The 25,914-nt window shown below is 39.0% G+C and overlaps 2 protein-coding genes across 3 annotated transcripts; one reads left to right on the top strand and one right to left on the bottom strand.

Annotated features, from left to right (window-relative positions):
- The first annotated feature begins 909 nt into the window (after positions 1-909).
- LOC109013323 (bifunctional epoxide hydrolase 2-like) lies at positions 910-3,572 on the top strand. 2 transcript variants are annotated; one of them, XM_018995363.2, is made up of 5 exons: positions 910-1,061; positions 1,150-1,364; positions 2,278-2,454; positions 2,605-2,840; positions 3,036-3,572. In XM_018995363.2, the coding sequence occupies exons 1-5, from the start codon at positions 989-991 to the stop codon at positions 3,283-3,285; spliced, it is 951 nt and encodes a 316-aa protein (XP_018850908.2). In that variant the 5' UTR covers positions 910-988; the 3' UTR covers positions 3,286-3,572. The 2 variants fall into 2 exon arrangements, with proteins under 2 accessions (XP_018850908.2, XP_035543733.1); XM_035687840.1 differs by having other exon boundaries at positions 2,278-2,448; positions 3,036-3,571.
- A 434-nt stretch (positions 3,573-4,006) lies between these two features.
- On the bottom strand, positions 4,007-25,274 carry LOC109013321 (lanC-like protein GCL2). Its single transcript, XM_018995361.2, has 6 exons — positions 24,992-25,274; positions 24,724-24,902; positions 24,180-24,291; positions 23,959-24,075; positions 23,551-23,868; positions 4,007-4,614 (listed from the first exon to the last, which is right to left on the bottom strand). The coding sequence occupies exons 1-6, from the start codon at positions 25,175-25,177 to the stop codon at positions 4,276-4,278; spliced, it is 1,251 nt and encodes a 416-aa protein (XP_018850906.1). The 5' UTR covers positions 25,178-25,274; the 3' UTR covers positions 4,007-4,275.
- Positions 25,275-25,914: the final 640 nt, after the last annotated feature.

Here is a 25,914-nt window from a genome sequence, read left to right on the forward strand (position 1 = left end):
GTTGTCTTTTTTTTTTCTTCTTCCGGTTGTTAACAATCAACATTACTACAAAATTGGACAATTCAATGATCCCATGGATATAACTATTGTGCTTATCTTCTGTGCATGTGTATGACCAATGGGACTCATAATGCGTCAGCATTAGCGAGACTTAAGTAGTAGTAGTAGACCAGTAGTACTACTCCCTCAACTTCAAAGAAAAACAAAAAGATTCCTGATAGAAAATATAAAATATAATAGAAATTGAGATAAAAAGGAAAGAAGGATAGAAAAGTTTGAAATCTTGAACTTGAAATTTGAATGTAGCCTTCATAGTTAATTGATCGCCAATTAGACAATAAAAATGACATTAGCGATGAAGTGACGGTTATAACCAACAACAGATTGATAATGGGCTAAAGTCATCAAAGGACTAACAATAGACCGAAAGATAAAGCCGACAATAAGCTAAATATTGCCTTGGTTAACTATAAAACCAAAATTTATAAAGGCCAAAAATGAGTTTGAGGCTTCAAACAATGCTCACAACAAACTAAAACTCAATAAAAATACTCATAGCTAATAAAGATATTCTAAATGTATGGATTTGAGACGACATGATTAAATGAAGATGAAAATCTTGTAAGAAGTAAAGGAGCATAAGACTTTAGAAAAAAAAACACAGAATCAAGCATGGCGTTAACCAAGGGCTTTGATACTATTATAGAAAATATAAAATATAATAGAAATTGAAATAAATATAAGAGAATGAGAGAGAAAGACATTTAGGACTATATTTATTGATTTGATTATTATCTGATATGATGTCATAATTATCAAATCTAAGAGATTTAATTTTTAAAGATATTTACGTTATATAATCTCTAGTACTTTTCCTATAAATAGTGATCAATTATATCCAACATCCCTACGGTAACACAGTTAAACCAGAATTATAGTACTCTTACTTGGGTCATTTCAACAACGCATCTCTCATCCCTAAGAAGAAATGGAAAAGATCCAGCACAGCCATGTAGAAGTAAGAGGACTCAAGCTTCATGTAGCCCAGATTAATGTCACCGGTATGACCCATATTCTTATATATGTTTCACTTAGTTCAATTTTGATTTTCTGCTTTCTATGATGATGATCATGAATGGTTTTTGGAAGGTGAAAAGGCGGTGATGTTCTTGCATGGGTTCCCTGAAATATGGTATACGTGGAGGCACCAGATGATTGCTGCTGCAAACGCTGGTTACCGAGCAATATCCATAGATTTCAGGGGCTATGGACTGTCTGAACAGCCAGCTGAGCCAGAAAATGCTACTTTCAAAGACCTTGTTGATGATGTTATTAGCCTTCTTGACTCTCTGGGAATCAATAAGGTAATATTGAGGCATTCATTTTACTTCCCTGCTAAACTAGTGCTCGAATATCTGATTCGAAAACAGGAGAGCAACTTCCTTGTTAGTGGTCAGAGTCATATATGCCTTGGTAATGGTGTCTCTGCTTGAATGAATTTCTGCTGATCAACCCATCCATACCTGCTTACTGCGCCGTTTCACTAGTAAGCAAGTCTTTAAACAACAACAACAATCCTAGGCAAATCCACCAATCCTCCTATACTATAGAGTTTCTGAAAGTTTAGTCCATTCTAAAAAGAAAACTGCTCCAGACATAAAGAGATTACACAAAAATAAATCCATAAACTGACATGGCTTCACGTGATCTGTTAGATCTACTTCGCTTTAAAAGTAACTTTACGGACGTACTGTATTAAGTCACGTTAGTTTGTAAATTTACTTTTTATGTAATTATTTTATAGTTATTGTATTTCTCTTCATGAAATCAGAGGAAGATATCATTTATTTGTTTTTTGTTTTCGTAGCAGCAAATAAATCATTCCAAGCAACGTCACAATCATATGCTGCCCAGTTGTTTTAAAATTCAACTTATGCTTCATTTTGTCAATTGTGGTGCATTATTCGTATTGACAAAATGCACATTCACCGATGGAATTGACCTCAAATGGGAGCTTATCAGTGAACCTGTGAGGTCCATAATTGAGGGTAAGACGTGACTGCCAAAATGTCCCATAGAACCACTTTACCGTGTAGGTAAGACTTGAGAGGCAGATTGAAAACATCTAGTAACTTGGGACAGTTTTTCGTCACCCAAGAAACTTGGGTTGCTGACTCATGATTTTGTCAGTCTCGCTTTCCATCTAGATTGTATTCATTCATAATTCTTTTAGAAATAACATGTGATAATAAGATAATGACTTCAGAAGTGTGGCAGGCTTTTATTGTTGGGAAGGACTTCGGAGCGATGCCGACATACCTATTAGCAGCTATCCACCCACAAAGGGTGACAGGCATTATAACACTAGGTGTTCCTTTCATGGTGCCTGGTACTTCTGAATTCAAGAATCATCTCCTTCCTGAAGGCTTCTATGTATCGAGGTGGCAAGTATATGTAACAATTTTGACCTTAACATGAAAGTCTTCGAACGAACTCTAGTTATAATATTCTAAAATACATCCTTAAAACTCAAAAATACTATGAATACTGTCATATTGACACAAAAACGTGTGTATCATTGCCAATTCATATAAATAATACTAGGAGCCAGGGAGGGCAGAAGCGGACTTTGGCCGGTTTGATGTGAAGACAGTGATAAGGAACATTTACACTCTCTTCTCGGGAAGTGAGGTACCTGTAGCAGCCAAGGATCAAGAAATCATGGACTTGTATGACCCATCTACACCTCTGCCACCATGGTTCTCCGAGGAAGATCTCTCAGTCTATGCATCCTTATATGAGAAATCTGGATTTCGATTTGCATTGCAGGTTCCATACAGGTAAAGAAAAGTCCACCCAAGTAGTAGGCACTGTCAAGGCCTCGTTTGTTAATTTCTATAAACAAGAGAGAGAGGAAACAGACAAAATCAAACCAAACAACCTAACCTTATTTGATTTTGATAAAAAGGACAAAATCTCCCAAAATTACTGACATTCAGACATTTTTTTGCTTCTTATTCCTTAATTTGGTGCAGATGCTTGAGCTATGGCTATGGTATAACTGACCCAAAAATCAAAGCTCCATCGCTGCTAATTATGGGTGAGAAGGATTATGTCTGGAAATTTCCAGGGATAGAGGACTGTGTAAGGGGTGGGGCCATGAAGCAGCATGTACCTGATTTAGAAATCACATTCGTAACTGAAGGGAACCATTTTGTTCATGAACAACTTCCACAGCAGGTGAATCACCTCATCATCACCTTCCTCGACAAGCATAGTGCCTGATGAGGATACTCTACCCTGAGCTACAACAATAAATCCGATACTTTGAAAAATAGATTGCCCACATGGCATATGCTAATGGTTCGTTTTTGCATGGGAATAAGCACCATAACCTCTTTCAATTACTCTTTCAACTCCTGTGTGCGATTACTTTAAAAACAATGTATATGGTGTATGTTAGTGTCCAGACTAGTAAGATGGCACCAACACACCCATGCCTGCATCTTGATAATGAAAAAGTGTTTATTGGTTAAAAGGTAATTATTCATAAAAGCTCTCGTTTTGTCATCTGTATTTGCTTATAATTAGCTTAACCTGGGACAGGAAACTTATACTTTTTCAAGTGTTATTTTGTCATCTCCATTCACTTAGCTTAACCTATCACCCTCCATACCTGGATTTAGAACGTTACACCGATGGGCATCAGACATGACCTTGGTGGAAAAATGGCTAAGAGTGCAATGCAGGTGTCCGGGGACAAACAGAGAGAAGACAAGCGCAAAGCATAAAAAACATGGCACAAATGAAAAGAAAATAAGCAAATTGTGAACCCCAAATCCAAGTGGAAACCATGTCAAACACTTCTAGGTTTGGTCCGTTTGGATAAGCTCATCGACATTGCATATGCATCTGGAAGTGTAAACACCGTTAAAGGCCATTGTAACAGCAGCTTAAATTAGAAACACAGTAATGATAACAATTGAGGAAGGAATGACTCCGGATATTGTTATATGATGTATAGAAATCATCATCATATTTAGAAGCTTTGCCGACATCTCTCGAGCATAAAATGCATCAAGTTCAAAGCTTTCACAGGTAAACTCAAAATCAGCTTGTTTAAAGAGGTAAAGTTTAACATGAGATTCCCACTAGGGAATAACACGATTGCAACGGTTAGAACCAAAATTTGATCAGATTACATATACAAGAACTGAATATTGTGAGCAAACTAAGTTTTATACACAAGGCCTCCTTTCCATCGTATAAATATTTTTAGAGATCATAAGCTGGAAATTTAGCCTGAGAGGGATCGATCAAGTCAAGAAAAAGATAAGCCATGCCTCCAGTCCCTTCAAACAATGAGTAGGGGTTATCACCTCCATGCATCTCTCCCTCTTCAATGAGTTTGTGGGCTCTGTCGAGTAGAAAGCAAGAAAAAGCTTTAGCCCTGTATAAGAACTCAACATTGCCTGTAAGTTGGTAAAGTGAGAGGAACACATATGCATTCCCACTAATGCCATGACAAATCCCAACTCGCTTGAGCAGCCCGCGGTTCCACACTAACTCTGCTGCATCTGCAGCTGCTTTCAGAAATTCATCATCTCCAAAAACCTGAGCGCACATAATAGCTTTAATTCAACAGAATGCAGTTAAAAAAAGAGCAGAGGAAGGAAAGAATATCAGAACAAGATGCTGATTTTTTTCTTATAAGTTAGGAACAAGACTCCAATTTAAGTTCACTCATAAAGGGAAATACAAGAATAAACCTTTTGTTAATAAGATAATTACACCAGCAATCTTCTCTTGAGTTAACCAACTTAAATTGTGCAGGCCAAAGAATTAGAAAAATTGCAAGTGCTACATTATTGAGACAAGTGAAAATACGATTAAGCCAAGCAAGTGTTTGAAACCGCACTACAAGGACTTAAGTTGTTCAACATATAGCCCTGAGCATGGCTTTGACAGTAGGAATGGGATGAGCCAACAGTGGGAGCCCCCCTTGACCTTTCATGTCAGCCTAAATTAGGCTGGACATTACAATTGCATTGAAGTGGCCAAACGGCCACTTCATTACAAGATGAGAGGCTGGCCTTTAAAAGCCAGCAAAGGGGGCACGGACAAACAAGCTCATGGAGACCTCTTTCCATTTTGTCCATTGTTCTAATCTCTCTCTCAACTATCTTAATTCTCTCTAGTCCGGCATTTAGGTTGTAGAATTTGTTAGTGGTGCTCTGGTATTACCACGTAGCACACTCTACCATCGACGAGGATGATTTCGGACAAAAAACAACTGTGGAACAACCGCATTCGATCTATGATTTGCCGCTCGAGGTAAATGCTTCTACTATGTACTCTGATCTATTTTTCCTACTTTGGTATCAGAGCCAAAGTCGGTTGTTCCCGATTTAAATTTTGATAGTATTTTTTTCTCCAAAATTTTTTGAGATGCTTTGTATGCTGGAATTTTTTTTCTTTCCTGAGTGCATGAGGCAGCACAGTTCTAACCATACCACATGAGAGACGGTTTATGAAACGTTCACCACTTGATGAATGCCGAGCATTGTTAATGCAACCAAAGGACCTGTGCACACTGGAGGGTACTGTGCAACCTGGTGCTACGAGCGCTGCAGGAGACACCAGTGCACACCGCATGGGTGCTCCATGCAGTGCAAATCATGGGTGCTACAAGCATGGGTGCCATGTCCATCACCTTTGTGCTGCGCACACCAAAGGGCAGCGGCGTGCACCTGAGGTGCTGTGGCACCAGCTGCTGATGCTGTGGATCAAGCAGGGCAGTACACAGCATTGTGACAGTGCGCATTGCACCCATGAGCATCGAGGGTGCACAATGTGCAGAGCTCGCAACGTGGCTCACAAGTTGCTCCATCACATGCAGAGCTGAGCGCACCATAATGGAACAGCGATGGGAAGCAGCAGCACTGCCATGAAGGGCTGCTCTACAGCACAACCGAGAGCAGAGCTATCTGCAGCACCATGCTGTGTTGCTCATGGCTCTGCCCACACCAGCATGCAGAGCTGTACATGGAGCAGCGCAGCGCCAGTTGGTTGCAGCGCCGAACGTGGCTCTGTGCAGCACCAGCTGGGTGCAGCAACGCATGTGGCGTTACGCAGCACCAGATGGGTGAAGCGCACTGCCCATGGTGCTGCGCATAGGCAGTACCTGTGCATCGCTGCCACGGTGCAGTGCTGCAAACTGTGATGCTTGGGGCAGTGCCGCCATGGCGCTGCACTGCCTCTACAAATTGTGGCATTGCCATTAATGGCCGCAGCACTGCAACCAGTAGAGGCCAGAAATCTTCTTCCGTTACAGGTAACCGTTGGGTGGAAGAGGAAGATGAACAGTGAGGTTCCCTTTTTGTGATGGATTTGGGCTATGGGCTGCAAATGGATTAAGGCCTGTTTTTTTTGGTCTGGACTCAAAATGGGTTAGGGCCTATTTTTTAAATCCTTCTAAAACCAGCCCATGCGATGTTTTTGGTTTATTTGAAAAAAAAGGACTCCAGGCGGAGTGGGCCTGAGCTCAACAATTAGAGGCCCAAGCAGGAGCTGGGTGCCCAGGAAAGGCGCGGCCCACTGGCTGTGGTCAAACCCAATGGCACTGGATGCACAGGGTAAAGCTCAAAATTTTTGGGGCTAAATGCTTGGATGGTGGTTTGAACCCAAGAACTCCTAGCCCATACCAGTAAGCTTGACTGTTAGGCTACAGCTCAACTTTGCTATGGATGCTTAAAACTTACATTATATTATTTATACAGCATGGAATTGCGCCATGATGTCTTTCTGAAATATTTTTTGGCATGTTTATCTAATATTCCATCATTTTGAACATGTGATTATTATTAATTTAGGCATTTTATTTGTTCTAAGTTGCCTAAATTGCCACTTTTGTGGATAATGGAATATTTTTGGGCTAAGTGTGATTACATGCAAGTATGAGCTTATTTTATCATTAGTATTTGTTAGGCTAATTTTAGAAATTAGTCTTCAAATTTTTAGGATGTGATAAAATCAAGAAAAGTAGCCCGAGTATGTACAGTCCATGCTTATGATTAGCCCATCTTAGAAGAAATTCATTTTGGATGTGACTAACTCGGTAGATTGTTTATCCTAATGGGAGTATGGTTGAAATTGATTTGGAATTAATCTCTCATACGATAGAAATTTGCGCAAAAATTAAGTTATAAATTAATAATTAAGTATTGTGGCGCAAGAGATGATTAGGAAGCTTAACGAATTTTCAATCTTGCGATGTGTGTTAATTATTTTTGTTCTAATTTAGATTGATGGGGCAAATTTCTTATATATGTGTGCAATTAAAAGTGCATAGATAGTAACTTTGAGATGATCGAGAAGAAAACTTAGAGATTGGGTATGCGACTTAATTGGCGCATTGATCTCCTCCATGATCAATAGTTGGAAACAAATGACAATTCTTATGAGTGTCAAATAGTCTTTGACCATTATTGTTGTAAAAACCTCTAAAAGGTCTTGAATGAAATTGTAAGTATGCCTAGAAGCACTACAATTTTCATAGAAGTGAATTGATTAACACATAGAACTAAACCATTATTTTACCTTTGAGAATCTTATGCGTAATCACGTGTGATACCCTATATGATAAAAATAAGGATAGGTGGTGTATAAGATCCCACATTGCTTGGGAAAGATAAGTTCTTGCTCTTTATAAGATTCCAATAGGACTCCAATTATATCATTGACTGGTCCTTTTGAAGTATAGGCAATATAGTTTGGACCTTCTATTGGGGCATTACAAATGGTATCAGAGCATATCCCAACAAAAAATGTGGGACTTAAACCGTGTCACCTACAATGGACTAGTCCGACAAGGATGTCGAAAATTTAAGGAGGGAAGATTGTGATACCCCACATAATAAGAATAAGGATAGGTGCTATATGGGATCCTACGTTACTTGAGAATGAGAAAAAACCCTTCCATTGGGGCTTTACATCACGAAAGTTGCGCTTTTTTGTAATGCAAAGATTCATTGCTCTCATATTTGAGATTAAACATTATAATCTTAACGCAACTTCGATCAACTCACATATAAGTAGATACTCTCTAAAATTTGCCAGTATGTCTTGCTAGTGAGGACATTAAGTTGAATGTGCAAGAGTGTTGAAGATATTCTTAACTGGTACATTGATTTAAAAAGTTTTTTCAGTGCACCTCTTTGTGGTATTAGTACTGGTAATGTTGCTCAAGTCTTCTTTATCTCTCGCGAGGACAAGTAGGTCCTTGCAGATATATGAACATTTGAGCACCCTTGAGAGTAATGTAATACCAAGCACCTTAGAGGTTTGCATGGTAACTGAGACAAAGTCTGAATAATTAGGTATGACTTAATTAAGCCTAAAAATCTTGCTCGTGGTTACACTGATACAAGATAGGTTTTAGGCTAAAATAATTTCTCACAAAGTTTTTTCTCTCTCCCCTATAGTGGAATGAAAAATAAGAAAAGATTGAGTAAGCGAGAAATAAGGATATATCGCTAGTTAGCTGCTAAAACTTCAGATATTGTATTTTTTGCACAAAACGATGTTTTTTTTGCTTTGAATGCAATATTAGCGAAATTTATACCTAAATTGATTGAAGACTCATTGAATACAATGGTGTTAGTAAGAATTTCTAAAGATTTATAAGTTGGATGGTCACTTATTGACTTAACGATATTATTTCTCGAGTAGAGAGATAATATACTAAGGGCTAGTTTGGTTACACAAAACCAAACCATCTCATCTCATATAATCATTACAACTTTTTCAAACTTCTACACAAAATATAATAAACAATTCAATTTTTCCAAATCTCAAAACAAAAATAATATTAAAAATTTATATTATAACAATATTTTATTTAACTTTCAACAAAACATCTCATTTTATCTCATCTGAACTGAATGATGGGTGTGAAACTTGAAAAATTGAAAGTTTTCTCGCTAATTTGATTAATCTCCTTTATTTAGCAGAGTCGACGAGAAAAGATAATATGAGCATTTTCTATGTTGAAGTTCCTATACATGCACATTAAGGACATGAAATAAGAAAAATTGTCTCATTATATAAATGCGATTCCAAATAGATTTTTTTTTTTTTCTAATAGGAAGGAAAATATATTTTTCATATAAAATATTTTCTAAATCGCAATTGTATGAGCTATATAATGAGGGCAATTATCTCACAATGTTATGACTTGCTAAGAATAGAGTTATAAGAGCATTTGTTGTGAAGTGGCTATATTTTGGCCAAAATTTAGCAAGAGAATTCACTTTTCTCATTATAGCTAGCCACTTTTCACAAACGTCAAATAAAAAAACTCTCTAAACTGATCTCTATTGCATTAAAAACAAATTCTTCTTTATTTTTATTATTTTTATTCTCATAGTAATTGGGATATTTATTCCGTTTTAAAAAATACACAAATTAACATACAATTTACAAGTGAAAAAAAAAGTTTTATGAAATGGGCATTATAGATTTTGTCAATCAAGTGTACGGAAAAGTTTAAATTTTGGTTTGGGTTGGGATCATGGAGTACAGGGTCCAAATAATTCATATACATGTAGTAGATTTTGCTGTCCAATTAAATGGTTTCAGTCACTAAAAGAAAAGAGAAAAAAAGGAGGGGATAAAAAATGAAAGCTAAAAATCATACTCAGGTTCCCTGTTTTGGGTCTTTTATAAAAAAGGGCCAAGTTTATTGAGTCGAGTCTTTAAATACTTGCAGAATAGTAGACAAAAAAAAAAATAGAACAACAAAATAAGGAAGAGCAAAGAGAAAAAGAACTACCATGCCAAAAACATTTGTAATAAAATAATGATAAAAAATAAATAGCCACCCGGATTCACTAGCCATATTTGGCCAGCCCAAATAACCAACAATAAAATCACTATTGATTTAGCTAGTTTGATACTTGATGTATTTTGAACTCACTCGCCAAACTTTAGCTGGATTTTAATTTTGGCTAGTTCACTACAGGTGCTCTAAGTCAATTATGGTGCAAAATAGTTGTTACATCACACTTGGTCTGATGTAATATGGGGTTACAGCCTTAATTTAAGCATGTCGCCCTTAGATCAAGTTCATTTGTCTTTTAATAAAGCTGAGTGATTATGTTATTATTTTTGTGCAAACGTGAATTCAATTATGATGAATATATGGAGAATCTAAACTTGAATTATTCGTATTTTCGACGAGTGTGGGGGTATTGTGATTTGTGGATTTTATTACCACTTGTTTTTTTTTTAAAGAACGTTTTATTCCACTTTACCTTAATATTAATATTTTCAAAATTTTTTAATAAAAGATCGTCAAAAATAGTGGGAGTAATTCACCAATAGTGGAAGTATACTTTTAAATGAGGGTGTACCACTAGTAATAGTGACTCCCATAATTTACTAGAATATAAAATCTTCATAATTAGCGTGGTGGTAATATAATAATATTCACTCGTCACATAAAGACTAGAAGAGAATATCAGTAATATGGTTTCGCTAAAGGTATTGAATTCACATGGTAGGAGTCCTAACATAAAGTTTTAGATTCACTTCACTTGTATGATCCAACCTAGAGTTATTGATTTGATTATTAAAGGAAAAATTGAGTTGATAGAAGTATAAATCTATCTCTTTGAACTAAGTTGCCTTTAGATAACCATTGATCACACATTTATTAGAATTTCTCTAAAAGTAGTCAAATAGTTGATTCCCTTAGGAGAATTAAATGGTTAGTTTTGCGATGTTTCAAACACGTAGTACTTTGAACACATGATCGTTGCTTGTACTATTTTGGTACAAAACACATATAAATGTTGCTAGTACTTTCATGCAGCGTGAACAGATACCCAATGTACCTAGTCATTATTATTGTCAACCTATTGAATAAAATGGGTTCTTTAGACACCGTTGACAATCCTAAGAAAGTGTCCTCCTAAGAGAGATGTCGATCTAGTTGTCTTAAATTATAAATTGTCACCTAATGAGTGGCTTTCCATACTATACGACTGTGGACATAAGTTTGTGAAAAGTAGCTCAGACTTCATATCTTGTGAGACTTTTTTTTTTTTTTTATAAGTAAGAAATTTATTGATTGAATGAAACTAGGCAACACCCATGTACACAGGAAATATGCAACAGAGACTCCTAATCACATTCTAGAAAGCTGAAAAGAAAATAAGAACTCATGAACGTTCCCTCCCTTTAGTACAATAGCAGCCAACCATCGAACTAAAGAAAACACAAAAAAATTCCATAATTCCCCCACATTTCTCTCCTTCTTGTTAAAACATCTCTCGTTCCGTTCCGTCCATATAAACCACAATAGACACAAAGGAACCATCTTCTATGTCACTACGAGTTGAGGGCAATGATGATGCCTATTCCAACATGCTAAAAGTTTCGTCACACTCTTAGGCATGACCCAAGACAACCCGACTAGACTAAAAATACCCGCCCATAGCTTCCTCGCCACCTCACAATGCAGGAAAAGGTGCTCAATTGATTCACCGTTACTTTTACGCATGTAACACCATTCCATCACGATCATACCACATTTCCTCAAATTGTCAGTCGTCAAAATCTTTCCCAAAGCAGCAGTCCAAGTAAAAAAAGAGGCTTTTGGGGGTACAGGAGCTCTCCAAATACCTTTCCAAGGGAATCGAAAGGGCTGATGAGCTGCCAACTCTTTATAGAAGGACTTAACAGAAAATTTTTTGTGTCCTGAATGTTTCCACAACATTCTATCTGATGAGGACATCTTTTATTATTGTTATTTTGTTTATTTTACTTATGTTTTCTTTATTTTAATGGGCTTGGGCTTTAGCCCATAGGCTTTTTACTTACTTAGGATTTTGTTATTTTTCCTATTTAAATGCTTGCAATGAAATACTGAAGATTAGTTTTGAAGAATTGAGAATTGAGCGCTTACAGCCACCTCCTTCCAACCCTTTCTCTTGGCTTTCTTCTTCCTCTCTTATCTTCTGGTTTCTCTTCTTCTCTTGTCTTTTCTCATTTCTTTTCTTCTCTGTTTGCTATTATTCTGCTTCTGTTTCTTGTTCTCACTTCTATCCTACATCATTATCCCTCCCGTTTCCTCCTAATTTCTTGGAATATAAAAGGTTGTAAAAACCTGCTATTTCTTCCACTTCCCAGTCTAGCGCGTTTCTGGATAAGATCAAATTCCACAGAACACTCCCATTGCCCCGGCACAATACATCTGAGATAGCAGCCTGCTGATTTTCAGCCAATCTGAAAATAGTTGGAAAAACAGTAAATAGAGCACTCTCGCCACACCATACATCAAACCAAAAACTGATTCTAGTCCCCACTCCTACCACAAAACTAGTGTGTTTTACGAACTCCTCCCACCCCTTGCTGATAAATTTCCAAAGGCTTACACCAAAGGAACCCTTGCCCTCCTTAGAAAACCAATCCCCCCAATCACAACCATACTTCCAAACAATAACCAATCTCCACAATGACTCTTCTTCCAGTTGAAATCTCCACAACCACTTCCCCAAGAAGGCTTTGTTAAAAAATGACAGGCTGCGCACCCCCAAGCCTCCTGACTCCTTCGGCAACACACCTTCTGCCAACTTACAAGATGAAATTTATGTTCTTCCCCCATACCACCCCACAAGAAAGCCCACCGGTAAAGGGAACAAGGATAGAAAATAAGTAGGAAGATTGGAGAGAGTACTTTTGATGAGGATAAGTCTCCCCGGTATTTCATATGTATTTTTCCTTGAAAGAGGCCCCCAAAGAAAGGCCCAGGTATTTCATCGGAAGAGAGGCCACTTTGCACCCCAACAAACTTGCTAGATGATTGATATTGTCCACCACCCCCACTGGGACCAATTCCGACTTTCCCAAATTCACCTTAAGACCCAAGATAGCTTCAAAACACAAAAGAACAGCCCTTAAAGCTTGCAACTGTCCACTATCAGCATCACAAAGGATTAAAGTGTCATCTACATACAATAAATGAGAAATGGAACAAGCACCGAAGATAGAGTTGTCCACTAAAAAACCAGCAATAAAACCTCCCCTTACCGTCGCATCCACCATACAACTCAAAGTCTCCATCACTACAACAAAGGGAAAAGGAGATAATGGGTCCCCTTATCTCAAGCCCCTCAAGCTCGAGAAGAAACCACAGGGTTGCCAGTTAACTAAAACAGAAAACTGAGCAGATGATACACAGTGTTTCACCCAACCGCACCACTTATCTCCAAAACCACACCTCCTCAATATATATATCAAAAAATCCCAGCACACATGATTGTAGGCCTTTTCCATATCCAACTTGCAAATGACTCTTGGAATACCTGCCCTCAACCAGCTATCCAGACACTCATTCGCTACCAAAACTGAGTCTAAAATTTGTCGGCCACGCACAAAGGCATTTTGGGGCTTGGAAATGAATTTATCCATCACCAAACTCATTCGATTAGCTAACACCTTTGAAATAATTTTATAAATCCCGCCTACCAGACTGATGGGGCTGAAATTTTTCAATTCAATAGCACCCACTAGCTTCAGAATGAGAGCAATAAAAGTAGCATTAAGGCACTTTTCAAACTTTTGGCAAGAATGAAATTCATGGAAGACCCTCATCACGTCCTCTTTCACTATGTCCCAACTTTCTTGAAAGAAAGCCATAGAGAAACCATCCAGGCCCAGAGCTTTATCTTTGCACATCCCTCTCACTACCTGCAGTACTTCTGACTCCTCAAACGGTCTCTCTAACAAACTCGCTGCACTACCATCCAACTGTTCAAAATGTAATCCGTCCAATTTAGGGCGCCACACCTCCGTCTCTTTCAAAAGTTCTTCATAATAATTCTCTATATGTGCCTAAATGTCTGCTAAAGATTGATGCACTGTGGTACCAGAATGAATCACCTCAATCACATTATTGCGTCTGTGAGAATTTTCCAATTTATGAAAGAACTTAGTACATTTGCCGCCCTCCTTCAACCACGTTATCCTAGATTTTTGTCGCCAAGAGATTTCTTCTAAGAACAAAACCCTTTCTATTTCGGACACCACCTCAATTTTTCTAAACAAAGACTCCTCATTTACCACCCTCCTCTTCTAGAGAGCTCAACTCATTCCACAAAATACTCTTCTGTTTATCAGTGTGTCTAAAAATCTCAATATTCCACTTCTTCAGATCCAACTTGAGGGCTTTAAGTTTAAAAGCCACAATAAAGTTGGGAGTACCACGAAAAGAATATGGAGCCCACCAATTACTCACCTTCTCCCCAAAACCGACCATTTGGAGCCACATATTTTCAAATTTGAAGTACCTCCTTCTCCCGTGGAAGCCATCACAATCTAGCATAATGGGGAAATGGTCAGAACATACCCTTGGCAAACACTTTTGAATTAGATCTGGAAAATGTGACTCCCATGAAGAAGAAACCAAAAATCTGTCCAATCGTGACCCCCCTCTACTATTAGATCAGGTGTAAGACCCCCCCACTAGAGGAAGATCAATCAAATTGAGGTCGAAAATTAGCTCCGAAATGTCAAAGATGAAATCCCCGCCCTCTCACAAGGAAAGCGTACCACATTAAAATCCCCACACACAACCCAAGGTAATTCTCAAAAATGATGCACTCTCGCTAGCTTCTCCCACAACAATCGTCTATCTCTATTCATATTAGGCCCATAGACCCCCACAAGAGCCCACCTCCAACCATCCAAAACATTCTTAAAAGAGACGGCCACTGAATGGTTCCCAATGCAATCCTCTACTAGATCCACCACTCTCTTATACCACATTAACAACTTGTGAGAATGTTTACAACAAAAACAATTTTTAGGAGCTCTTATTCAAAATCCATTGACAATTACTGAGATGGTGAATACCAAAGAATCTTTATTTGACTATACTACTTGGTGTTTCAATGATGGTTTGCTCATGGGAGTTAGAGGTTGAGATTTCATTATAGGGTAAATATGGCTTATTTGATTAAGTGAGTTTGTGATGCGATTTAGACAAGTCATTAAGAGTAATGGCTAGACTGTTGTGATTGTCCTTAGGGGCAAAGGCCCTAATCACTTTACCCTTAATTAAAAATAAAGATTGGTTATCTCACATGTTGTTAAGTACAAGAGATTCATATGAAACCCTGAAGTTGTGAATTAAGTTTGTTGAATGATATTTGTAGTTACCTTGTAGATTCTTAAAAGTCACAATTGGATTTGCTTACTAGAATCTAAGGTTTATATTGTGTTAACCCTATGTGAGATTCATGATAAATCGTTGACTTCATGGTTGTGCAAAGGCTTTTTATCTATAAATGCAGTCTCTCTTGGTAGGCCCATGTTTTTTGGAAGGTTACAGCACATGAGATTGCGCATTGAGAGAAATGGTCCTAAAACACCATTTGAGAGTTGTGGTTTAATTATTTGTAGTTGAACATATGATTTCTCTCTCTCTTGTAATTACTCGTCGTGCACATGATAGTGATGTATTCTATGATCATGTGGCGATCATGTGGCCTAACTGTAAGCATTTTGTGAGCACATACATTCACCATGAATTTTGGGATTATGGTGAAACAAAATATATCGACAGGCTTAGATCAGCTTACTCACAAGAGTGACTGCCTCTAGCACTTAGGTAGCGAATGGAGATGAGACATTGTGTCTCTTAATGCTTATGTAGCATATAGAGGTGGTTGACACAAATATAGATATCGCATTAGCTAGGCTAAGATGAGGTCTTTGTCATTTGTTAAGACCATACATTGATGATATCCCACAATCCATGTAGCCTCTGTTTAGTCAAATGCGAGATCTTTTTTGGCATTTTGGATAACGAGCAAATAGAAGGACTCAGGTTAGGCGCTAAGATAGCAACTAGACTAATATATTTGCAATGTATTGAGATTAGACATGCACTTTTTTAAAAAAGAGAAATCCACCGTAGTATGTATTTCATACTACATGTGCTTTTACGACCAACCGTAAGAGGAGAGTGAATGGATCCCTACTTCCTCACCATGTGAGTCCTGTAGGTCATAATCGATCATCTTAATTTATTTATGCCCTTAGGAGACCTTTTAACTATGTCACGAAGTTGAGATTTTAGTGTTTGTTTGTCTGACCATGAATAATACGGTCTAAAGAGACATTGATGAGAAAGCGAGTAGAATAAAGTTGAATGACATGAGGGTGAAGGGAAGACTATTTTGTAAACATCAATATTGTGTTTGTACTCACTGCTGACAAGTTATGTTGCTTCTTGGAAGTTGCGACATAGTTGTGGGTACATCATGTTTTATGAAAATTGAGCATTACTCTGAGTCATTCAGACTCGAGAAGGATTAGGGATCTTAATCTGATATAACCAAATGAGTTGGGGCATAATGAGACATTTTTAAGGATGTTGCTATGCTAGTCTTCTGTCAAAAAGATTTGGTAGAGTGCTCCTATTTTTTGTTTTACAGGTGTGCTCGATGGTCACAAAGCCTATTTGCCAGTATGAACAAGCCTATTTGCCAGTATGAACTAGGGGTAAAAATCGATGGTTTCGGTTCGGTTTCGGTCGAACTGATAACCACTACACATGGATAGAATCGGCTGGGAGGAAACCGGCAATGTCGGTTTCGGTGTGATCCCGGTCAATTGTCGGTGTCCCTTCGGTGTCGTGAATGGTGCGAAACTCAAAAATGGAGAATCGGAGATGTGAATCGCAATGAAAGAGAGATGGCTCCCCGTGCGAATCACAACCATGCGATGAGAGAGAGAGAGAGAGAGAGATATACGCCGTTGCGTGAGAGAGAGAGAGAATCGAGAGAAGAAGATCTGAAGAAGAAGAAGAGAAGAGGGGGGATTAAGGAGTCATTTGGATTCAGATATGAGTTGAGATAGTTTGTGAATAGTAGAATAAAAGTTGAATTATTTATTATATTTTGTGTAAGAATTTAGAAAAATTGTAATGATGATACGAGATGAGTTTAGGTGGATTCTGAATGCACACCTAAATTGAAACGACATCATTTGGTGTATTAAACCAAACGGCGTCATTTCATTCTAAAATTTTTTTCTAACTAATATGTGTAAGTGAAACGGCATCGTTTTATCTAAAATATATATAATTTATATAATCAGTTGGTTTAGTAGTTCGGTCCAGCTTCAAACCGGGACCGAGCCGGCCAACGGTGGTTTTGACATAATTCATTGCCAGCCATTCAGTTCTACGCCGGTTTCAGCCTGTTCCGTGCTCTGGCGGCCGGTCTGAGGCGGTTACAGTTGATTTTAACAGTTTTTGTACACCCCTAGTATGAATAAGATTGAAAACATATTGAGAGATGCAGACCTAAGGCCTTGCCCACTATGTACGAGTGGGAGATGCAAGAATGGGTCAATGGGTGCAGCCCCTTGACCTTTCATGTCCAGCCTAATTATGGCTGGACATTACAATTGCATTGAAGTGGCCATTCATTACAAGATGAGAGGCTGGCCTTTTAAAGCCAACAAAGGAGGGCACAAACAGAAAAGCTCATGGAGAGCTCCTTCCGTTTTGTCCATAATTCTAATCTCTCTCTCTCTCAACTATCTTATTTCTCTCTAGTCAGGCATTTAGGCTGTGGAATTTGTGAGTGTTAATCTAGTACACTCCATCATCGACGAGGATGATTTCGAATTAACAACAACATCCGTGGAACAACCGCACTCGATCTATAATTTTTTACTCAAGGTAAACGCTTCCGCTATGTACTCTGATCTAGATTTCTAACATTGACAATCTATGGGAGTACAAAACTAAGTTCGCAACATATCAAGGGCTTCACAATAGACGATCATAATTTCTTTTTATTCACTTCTATAGCATAGATAATATTTTAGTTTTCTCTCTCTCTAGTTTTCTCTCTGTACAGTTTCAGTTTTTGGTGTGGTTTTTTCCTTCTGTTGGTAGTAATTCATCAATGGCTTTTCCTTCTTGAGGGGATTAGTGTATTCTCTGAATCATTAGGTTTGTATTGTTTGTGGGTTGGTTTAGATGGGGTTGTGCAAGGAGGTATTCATTGATCAGAAGTTGTTTGAGTTCAGAAAGGAGAATGCAAGGTGGTGGAGGATTATAGAAAGTAGTCATTGTGGTGTGAAATATATTTCAGTGGATTGGGAAACTCTGGGTTGGCTGGGTTCTATGGTGAAGGAATGTGCAGTAACATTGGGTCCTCAGGAGTTTCTGCGAACTCGTAGAAAATGAGACTGTGTTAATAGTGAGGAAGGGACGTAATATCAATGGTAGTTTTATCTCCATCTCAGAATTTGGTCGTGATAAGAGGAGAGGACTGCTTGTGATTCTGGAAGGAAGGAAGAGGGAGGGATGGAAGAAACTTGCTGATATTTTAATGGAGATTGCTGTTATTCAGACAGCTGCTGCAAAGAAGAACAGAGGTGAAGGAGGTGCTCCATCATCGTGGGCAGGAGGAGCAAGGTCGTACAGTGAGGTGCTGAAGAAGGTACCGCATCGTGCTGCGTTAGACGTGATGTCAGTTGTAACCAACTCTGAGGACGTGCAGAGGCATGGTGGAGAAGAAAGCAGATTGGTGGGGTTAAATGAGGAAAGCATTTTGAGGATGTTAGCTGGATTGGAGGAGAAGATTGGCATCGTGTTAGATGAAATAAATTACCTAAAACGATGCGTTAAGGGTGAGGAGGTGGTGGGCCGAAATGGTGGGCTTGGTATGGGTCTGGGTAGTGCAATGGGCTTTGGCAAGGGTCAGGTATCAGGCCCTGTGAAGGCCTGGAGGGCAGTGGATCCAGTTGGGTCGGGGAAGGTTCTCGGATCCGAGATATCAGACCAGGGACAGCGAGTTGCTCCTGTGGCGCCGATAAGTTCATCACCAGCAACCCTGCCGGCACAGAAGTTGCCGACGACCTCAGCCGACCCCTCTGGTGAGACTGTAAAGGAGCTCCAACTCGGATCCGAGATATCGGACCAGGGACAGTGCGTTGCTCCTGTGGCGCCGATAAGTCCATTATCGGCAACCCTGCCGGCACAAAAGTTGCCAACGACCTCGATCGACCACTCCGGTGAGACGGTAAAGGTGCTCCGACGGGAAGAGGTAGAGGAGGGGGAGTTTTTGGTGGAGGTGATAGCGTTAACCTCTGCGTCTGCGTCTGCGTCATCGTCTCCAGAGATATTGATGGAGAATGGGCTATCGGAGCTGTGTATGGTGGACGAAGTTCCAGAAGTTGTGCACGAGCAGTCTGGTTTGCAGGAAAGAGAGATGTCTCTTTGCGGTGAGGAGTTTTCGCGGGACAGTGAGGTGGTTCAGAGTGGTCTTCCACTTTTGGTGATGAGTAGTCCTGATGAGTTATTTTCTGGGGATGATATCCCTCTTAATAATATGGTTTTAAATGGTGAAACAAATAAGCTGGATGTTTCGGTGATTCCCAATAACAGTGTTGGGGAAGAGGGGGCTCTTACTCCTTTATGTACACTCCCTCCCAGTGATTATGGGGGTTGTTCGATGAATTGGATTTTTAAAAAAGTAGAGGAGCTATAGAAAATTTTTGGTGTCTCTTTTGGAGGTTATGAGGAACAATTTATGGCCCTTCTTGTGGCTATTGAAGCTAGCCGTTCGAAATCAGCTTCAAAACAAGATAGGGAACTTAAACACTTAACATGCTCTATCAATTATGATGTTAAGGATGGGAGTAGTGGAAGGGTTAGATCAAAAGGGAGGGGTAAGTTAAGTTTTAATGAAGCCTAAGATTGTTTCTTGGAATGTAAGGGGTCTCAAAGATAGGGACAAACGTCTTCGGATCAAAGCTCTATTGAGATTATGGAAGGGTGATGTGATATGCTTGCAAGAAACAAAGTTGGGTTTTATTTATAGAAGTTTTGTGCGTAGTATTTGGGGATGTTCTTATATGGGTTGGTCCTATTTGGCCTCTCAGGGAGCATCAGGTGGAGTATTATTAATGTGGGATAAAAGAGTGGTTGAGGCGATTGAAGAGTGTGTTGGAGAGTTTTCGGTTTCGGTGTTATTCAAAAATGTGAGCGATGTGTGGATTTGGGCTTTTGCAGGGTCTTATGGTCCCGACATAGATAGAGATAGACGACGGTTGTGGGAGGAGTTGGCGGGAATACACTCTTTATGGGATGTGTCGTGGTGTATGGGGGGTGATTTTAACATTACTCGTTTTCCTAGTGAACGATCGGGGCATCATCGACACACTTTGGCCATGGCGGAATTCTCTGAGTTCATCTTTGATATGGATCTTATGGACCTCCCTTTGGTGGGTGGTGAGTATACTTGGTCTAATGGCCGTGCTTGGTCGAAATTGGATAGATTTCTTGTCTCGCCGTTATGGGAAGCCCACTATCCAGAAGTTAGTCAGAAAAGGTTAGCTAGAGTTAGCTCAGACCATTTTCCCATCCTCTTAGATTGTGGTGGCATTCACGGGAGTCGCCGGTATTTCAAGTTTGAGAATATGTGGCTTAAGGTGAACGGGTTTGTAAAGATGGTGAGAACTTGGTGGACTTCGTACCAGTTTAGTGGCACTCCGATTTTATTCTTGCAGGTAAGATGAAGGCTCTAAAGCAAGACCTGAAGAAATGGAACTTGGAAGTTTTTTGTCACATTGACAATCAAAAGTCTATTTTGTTGGAGGAGTTGCAGGAGTTGGAGGGTAAGGAATTACTGGGAAAGGCCTCGGAGGAGGAGTTATTGAGGAAAGTAACGGTTGTGGCAGAGTTGGAAAGGGTTTTGCTGTTAGAAGAGACTTTATGGCGTCAAAAATCTAGAGCCCTTTGGTTGAAAGAGGGTGATAGGTGTACAAAGTTTTTTCACAAAATGGCTAATTCTCATCGACGTAATAATGCGATTGAGTGGTTACATTCAGGTACTCAGGTGCTATCTTCTTCGGCTGATCTAGAAAGTCATATTGCACATTATTATGACTGCTTACCGAAGCAGTAACTTGGAGGCCAAAGCGTGATGACTTACCGTTTGAGGCAATTGATCTGCAGCTTGTGAGTGTCTTGGAGAGACCTTTTGTGGAAGATGAGATTTTCAAGGTCATATATGGTATGGCTAAGGACAAAGCGCCGGGTCTGGATGGTTTCTCAATGGGTTTCTTCCAAACTTGTTGGGATGTGGTGAAAGTTGATGTCTTGCGGGTGTTCAGTGAATTTCATGCTTATCAAAAGTTTGAAAAATCACTTAATGCGACTTTTATTGCACTCATTCCTAAGAAATATGGGGTGTCGAATATTGAGGATTTTCGCCCAATAAGTTTGGTTAGCAGTGTCTATAAGATTATTTCAAAGGTCCTTGCTAATCGGCTTAGTCTAGTGCTGGAAAATATTATCTCCAAGCCCCAGAATGCTTTTATTCGTGGGAGATATATACTTGATTCGGTGCTCATTGCAAATGAGTGTTTGGATGCTATATTGAGGGAGGGAAGTCCAGGTATTCTTTGCAAGCTAGATATGGAGAAGGCTTATGATCATGTGAACTGAGATTTCCTTTTGTATTTGTTGAAAAGGTGTGGTTTTGGAGATAGGTGGATTTCTTGGATGCGTTTTTGTATTTCAACGGCCCGGTTTTCAGTGCTAGTTAATGGCACTCCTGCTGGTTTTTTTTATAGTTCAAGGGGTTTGCGACAGGGTGATCCGTTATCTCCCTTTCTTTTTGTCATAGTTATGGAGGCGTTAAGCAAGATGGTGCAGGCTACTGTTAGTGGAGGTTTTTTATTTGGTTTTCAGGTGGGAAATGGCTCTGGTAGCTCTAGTATCATTTCACATCTCCTTTTCGCAGACAACACTCAGTTGTTTTGTGAAGCTGATAGGAGTCAAGTCCAAATTTTGCATGCATTATTACTTTGTTTTGAAGAAGTATCAGGGCTTAAGATGAACCTTGACAAGTCCGAGTTGGTTCCGGTGGGTGTGGTCCCTAATATACGCAATCTAGCAAGTCTTCTGGGTTGCAGGGTGTCCTTGTTCCCAATGAAATATCTGGGTCTTCCGCTAGGTGCTACTTTCAAGAGTAGAGCTATATGGGATGGGGTGGTAGAAAAGATAGAGAAAAGGTTGGCTGGATGGAAAAGGGTGTATCTATCGAAAGGGGGTCGTCTCACTCTTATCAAGAGTACCCTCACAGACCTCCCCACTTATTTTTTATCCCTTTTTCCTATGCCTGCAGGGGTGGTGAATAGAATTGAGAAACTCTTGAAGGCATTTCTATGGGGAGGCTTAGGGGAGGAGAAGAAAGTTCATTTGGTTAATTGGAAGACAGTATGTTCTCCAGTTGAGTACGGGGGGTTGGGTGTGTGTAATTTGAGAACTTTTAAAAAAGTGTTGTTGGGGAAATGACTTTGGAGATATCATATGGAAGGGGGTTCTTTGTGGAGGGAAACAATAGATGCTAAATATGGGGTTGATTGGGGTGGTTGGTGTTCTAAAGAAGTGAGAGGGGGGCATGGAGTGGGGCTATGGAAGTTTATAAGGAAGAAGTGGATTATTTTAGTAAATCATAGTCGTTTTGTCGCAGGTGAGGATAACCGAATCAGTTTTTGGCAGGATGTGTGGTGTGGAGATCATGCATTGGAAAGGATGTTTCCAGCTTTATATCGTATTGCAGTTAACAAGGAGGTTTTTGTGGCGGAAGTGCAATTATTTGCTCATGGTTCGCATCAGTGGAATATTCTGTTTAATAGAGATATTCATGATTGGGAATTATCTATGGTTTCAGATTTTTTCAGCTTGTTACATTTTTTAGGGTCTACTATGGCGCAACATGACAGCTTGAAATGGAAGTTCCAGGATCATCAGAAATTCACAGTAAAAGCGTATTACAAAATTTTGATTTCACAGGATCACACCTCATTCCCTTGGAGGAACATTTGGAGGTCTCGAGTGCCCTCTAGAGTTGCTTTCTTTGTTTGGAATGCCGCCATTGGGAAGATCTTAACCACGGATAATTTGAGGAAGAGAGGATGTGTTGTGCTAGATTGGTGTTACATGTGTAGAAAGAATGGAGAATCAATAGATCATCTTTTACTGCATTGTGACGTAGCAAGAGGGTTGTGGGATGAGATTTTTCGACGGGTCGGTGTGGCTTGGGTAATGCCTAGGAGAGTGGTGGAGTTGATGGGTTGTTGGAGAAAATTGCAAGGCAGTCATCAAGTGGCAGCAGCTTGGAGAATGATTCTGTTGTGTATCACGTGGTGTATTTGGACGGAAAGGAATATGCGTTGCTTCGAAGACAAGGAACGAACAATGATGGAGCTGAAGAATTATTTTCTGCACACTTTATTGCTTTGGTTTTCAGCTATTGTATTAAATGGGGATGATATTCATGAATTCCTATCTTTAGTTTAATGCTCTTAGAATGTATCTAGGTGTTCAACTGTATCCTTCATGTGTACTAGGTACATGCCTATTTCATTCACATCAATAAAGTTTATATCTTACTTATCAAAAAAAAAAGCATAGATAATTCTCTTATTGCATAACTATTAGCCATAAATTCTTACCTTGGCTGCTTTGACAAGCGTGAGGGCAACTCCAGGAGCTCCATGACACCAATGCACAATAACATCTCTGTTTCTATCCCCTTCACTAACAAGGTAGTTGCCATTGGGGAAGCGATTATTAATCATGTACATAAGAGTCCCCTTTACATCCTCAACCTCATCCGGTTTCAAATCCATGTCCATCAAAACATGCATTATCCCAGCTAATCCATGTGCAGCACCCCAATACTTTTCTCCATACCATTCAAACATCAATGGGCATCTTCCTCTCTTAGCCAATGCTCTTCCATTCTTGATGATTTCATTCACAACTGCACCCTAGACATGTTTAAAAGAAATCACTACCATTCCTATTGAAACAACTAAAAGGATCTCAAATAGTTTAATTAATTGGAATGTAAGTCTTACAGTGTACGTAGAAGGAATTGTCCCTGCACCAATATGTTTGTTTATGAACGAGCATGCCCATAAGAACCCAGCTCTCCCATATAACAACTCATCAGGTAGATCTCTTGGCAGCTTAATCTACACTCGAGTCATTCCAAGGATTGCAACCGACAACAAAGGAACAAAAATTCTAAATATTGTTCAACCATTGCCTCCATTAGTGAAAATTAAAAACAAAGTACCTCTCTAAATTGAGCCAAATAGTCATTAAGCAGCCGCTCATCACCAGCGTGCTTTGCCACCACTGCCCCAAGTGCACATACACCAGCTCGCCCACATAGAAAAGTCACATCTCTTCCATCAATACATCAAATAATCACCATCACTCAGGTAAGCTCCTTCAAAAACTATAACGCAAATTACAGACACCCTCCCTGTAATTAGGAATAATTACAAATCCTCTCCGTATCCTTTGGAAACCACCACCAAACCCCTCTTTGGTACGGAGTAAAACATAATCTTCATCTTTCCCATCCCAATTGACGGATTATCACATGTTCTACGTACGTGTCATGAATAATCATCAATTAGAACGGAGAGCAAGATTATTTCATCTTCTAGCAAACCACAGGAGATTTAGTGCTAGTTTTCAACAGAAAAGGAAATGATTTGTGATCAAACCTAAAAGCAAAAAAATATAGTTTCTAATTTTACTAATCGATATCTCATAAGTTTCATCCAAACCCATTAGACATACATATCTAGATACACATACACGTAGAGTACCTAGAATGGAAAGAAGCAGAGTCACAAGCCTTAACAATCTGAGCGCAGAGAGCAAGATCATTCTTGTTGTTAGTGACTAGGTAGGCTTTGAAAAGAAAAAAAGCAGTCCCAAGAGTTCCACAATACAGCGTAAAGTCTTGTATGTGTTGCCCAGTCAATCCCCACGTCTCCGACAAAATCTGAAACAAAACGACATACACTTGATAGGCGTGGAATAAACTCAAGGAAAACGCTTCACAAATAGAAGCGAAGGGAGAGAGTTGTATACAGTTTCTTTGAGGTCCAAAGCGGTGCGTTTAAAGCGCTCAGAGAGAGAATGGTAGGGCATGGAGAGGAGCTTCGTTAGAGAGTCATGGATTGCAGTACCGACAACTGGCTCTTCTTGCTCTTGGGTTTCAGTTGTTGATTCTGCTATGAAGTCTGGCATCAGATTTGGGAAGAAGCGGTCGCCCATTTCTCTGCTTTGTGCAAGAATTCAGTGGGTCGAATTTTCGGTGTAGAGAGAGAGAGTGAGAAGCTTAGGCTGGAACGCGTTAAAGGATATGTTTGATAAGCGAGAGTATCGGGAGTTACTTTAATATTATTTTTTATCTATTTTTTTATTTTTTATTTATATTTTATTATTATTTAATATTTTTTTATTATTTTTTTATTACTATTCATAAACATTCTCAACACTTCTCAACACTTTTTATTATTTAAATGTACCCTAAAGTCTACTCTAAGAGCACTCCTATATAATACATTTTTCTCTAAAAATAATAAGAAATGCTCTCAAAACACATTCTATTGAATTTTCTATTTTGAAGACATTTTTACATTTTGTTAAAGGACATTGCTAGATGTAGAGGATTCTATTCATCAATATAAACATATTTAATTAATTTCTCACTCCTCCTTCTCCTAGTACATTAGCATTTTTACATTAGCTTGTCCATTCTTACGTTTGGAACAGACCTAAAGTTCTCATTTGTGGTGTACATAGCTATAATTATTCAATGAGCAATGTTACGTACAGTCTTCATTTAGAGACTGCATTACAAGTCTAGTTAATTTTGTCTTTAAATTTTTTCAAAATTACAAAAATATCCTTATCAAAATAGTACTTTTCTATTTAATGAATATTTTGCACATGCAGTCCCCATTTAGGGACTGTAAATAGAATTTCTCTTATTCAATTGGGTTTGATTA

The sequence above is a fragment of the Juglans regia genome, chromosome 1 (genome assembly GCF_001411555.2).
Source record: "Juglans regia cultivar Chandler chromosome 1, Walnut 2.0, whole genome shotgun sequence".
Lineage (NCBI taxonomy): Eukaryota > Viridiplantae > Streptophyta > Magnoliopsida > Fagales > Juglandaceae > Juglans > Juglans regia.

What these genes read in the sequence shown, in the direction of transcription:
- LOC109013321 (XM_018995361.2), bottom strand. Translation starts at nt 25,177, where the DNA reads ATGGGCGACCGCTTCTTCCCAAATCTGATGCCAGACTTCATAGCAGAA. An exon ending in CTTTGGACCTCAAAGAAACT is followed by an intron (nt 24,903 to 24,991) that starts GTATACAACTCT and finishes GTTTTGTTTCAG; the next exon opens with ATTTTGTCGGAGACGTGGGG. An exon ending in CGCTTGTCAAAGCAGCCAAG is followed by an intron (nt 4,615 to 23,550) that starts GTAAGAATTTAT and finishes ATGTGCGCTCAG; the next exon opens with GTTTTTGGAGATGATGAATT.
- LOC109013323 (XM_018995363.2), top strand. Translation starts at nt 989, where the DNA reads ATGGAAAAGATCCAGCACAGCCATGTAGAAGTAAGAGGACTCAAGCTT. An exon ending in AGCCCAGATTAATGTCACCG is followed by an intron (nt 1,062 to 1,149) that starts GTATGACCCATA and finishes GGTTTTTGGAAG; the next exon opens with GTGAAAAGGCGGTGATGTTC. An exon ending in TATCGAGGTGGCAAGTATAT is followed by an intron (nt 2,455 to 2,604) that starts GTAACAATTTTG and finishes AAATAATACTAG; the next exon opens with GAGCCAGGGAGGGCAGAAGC.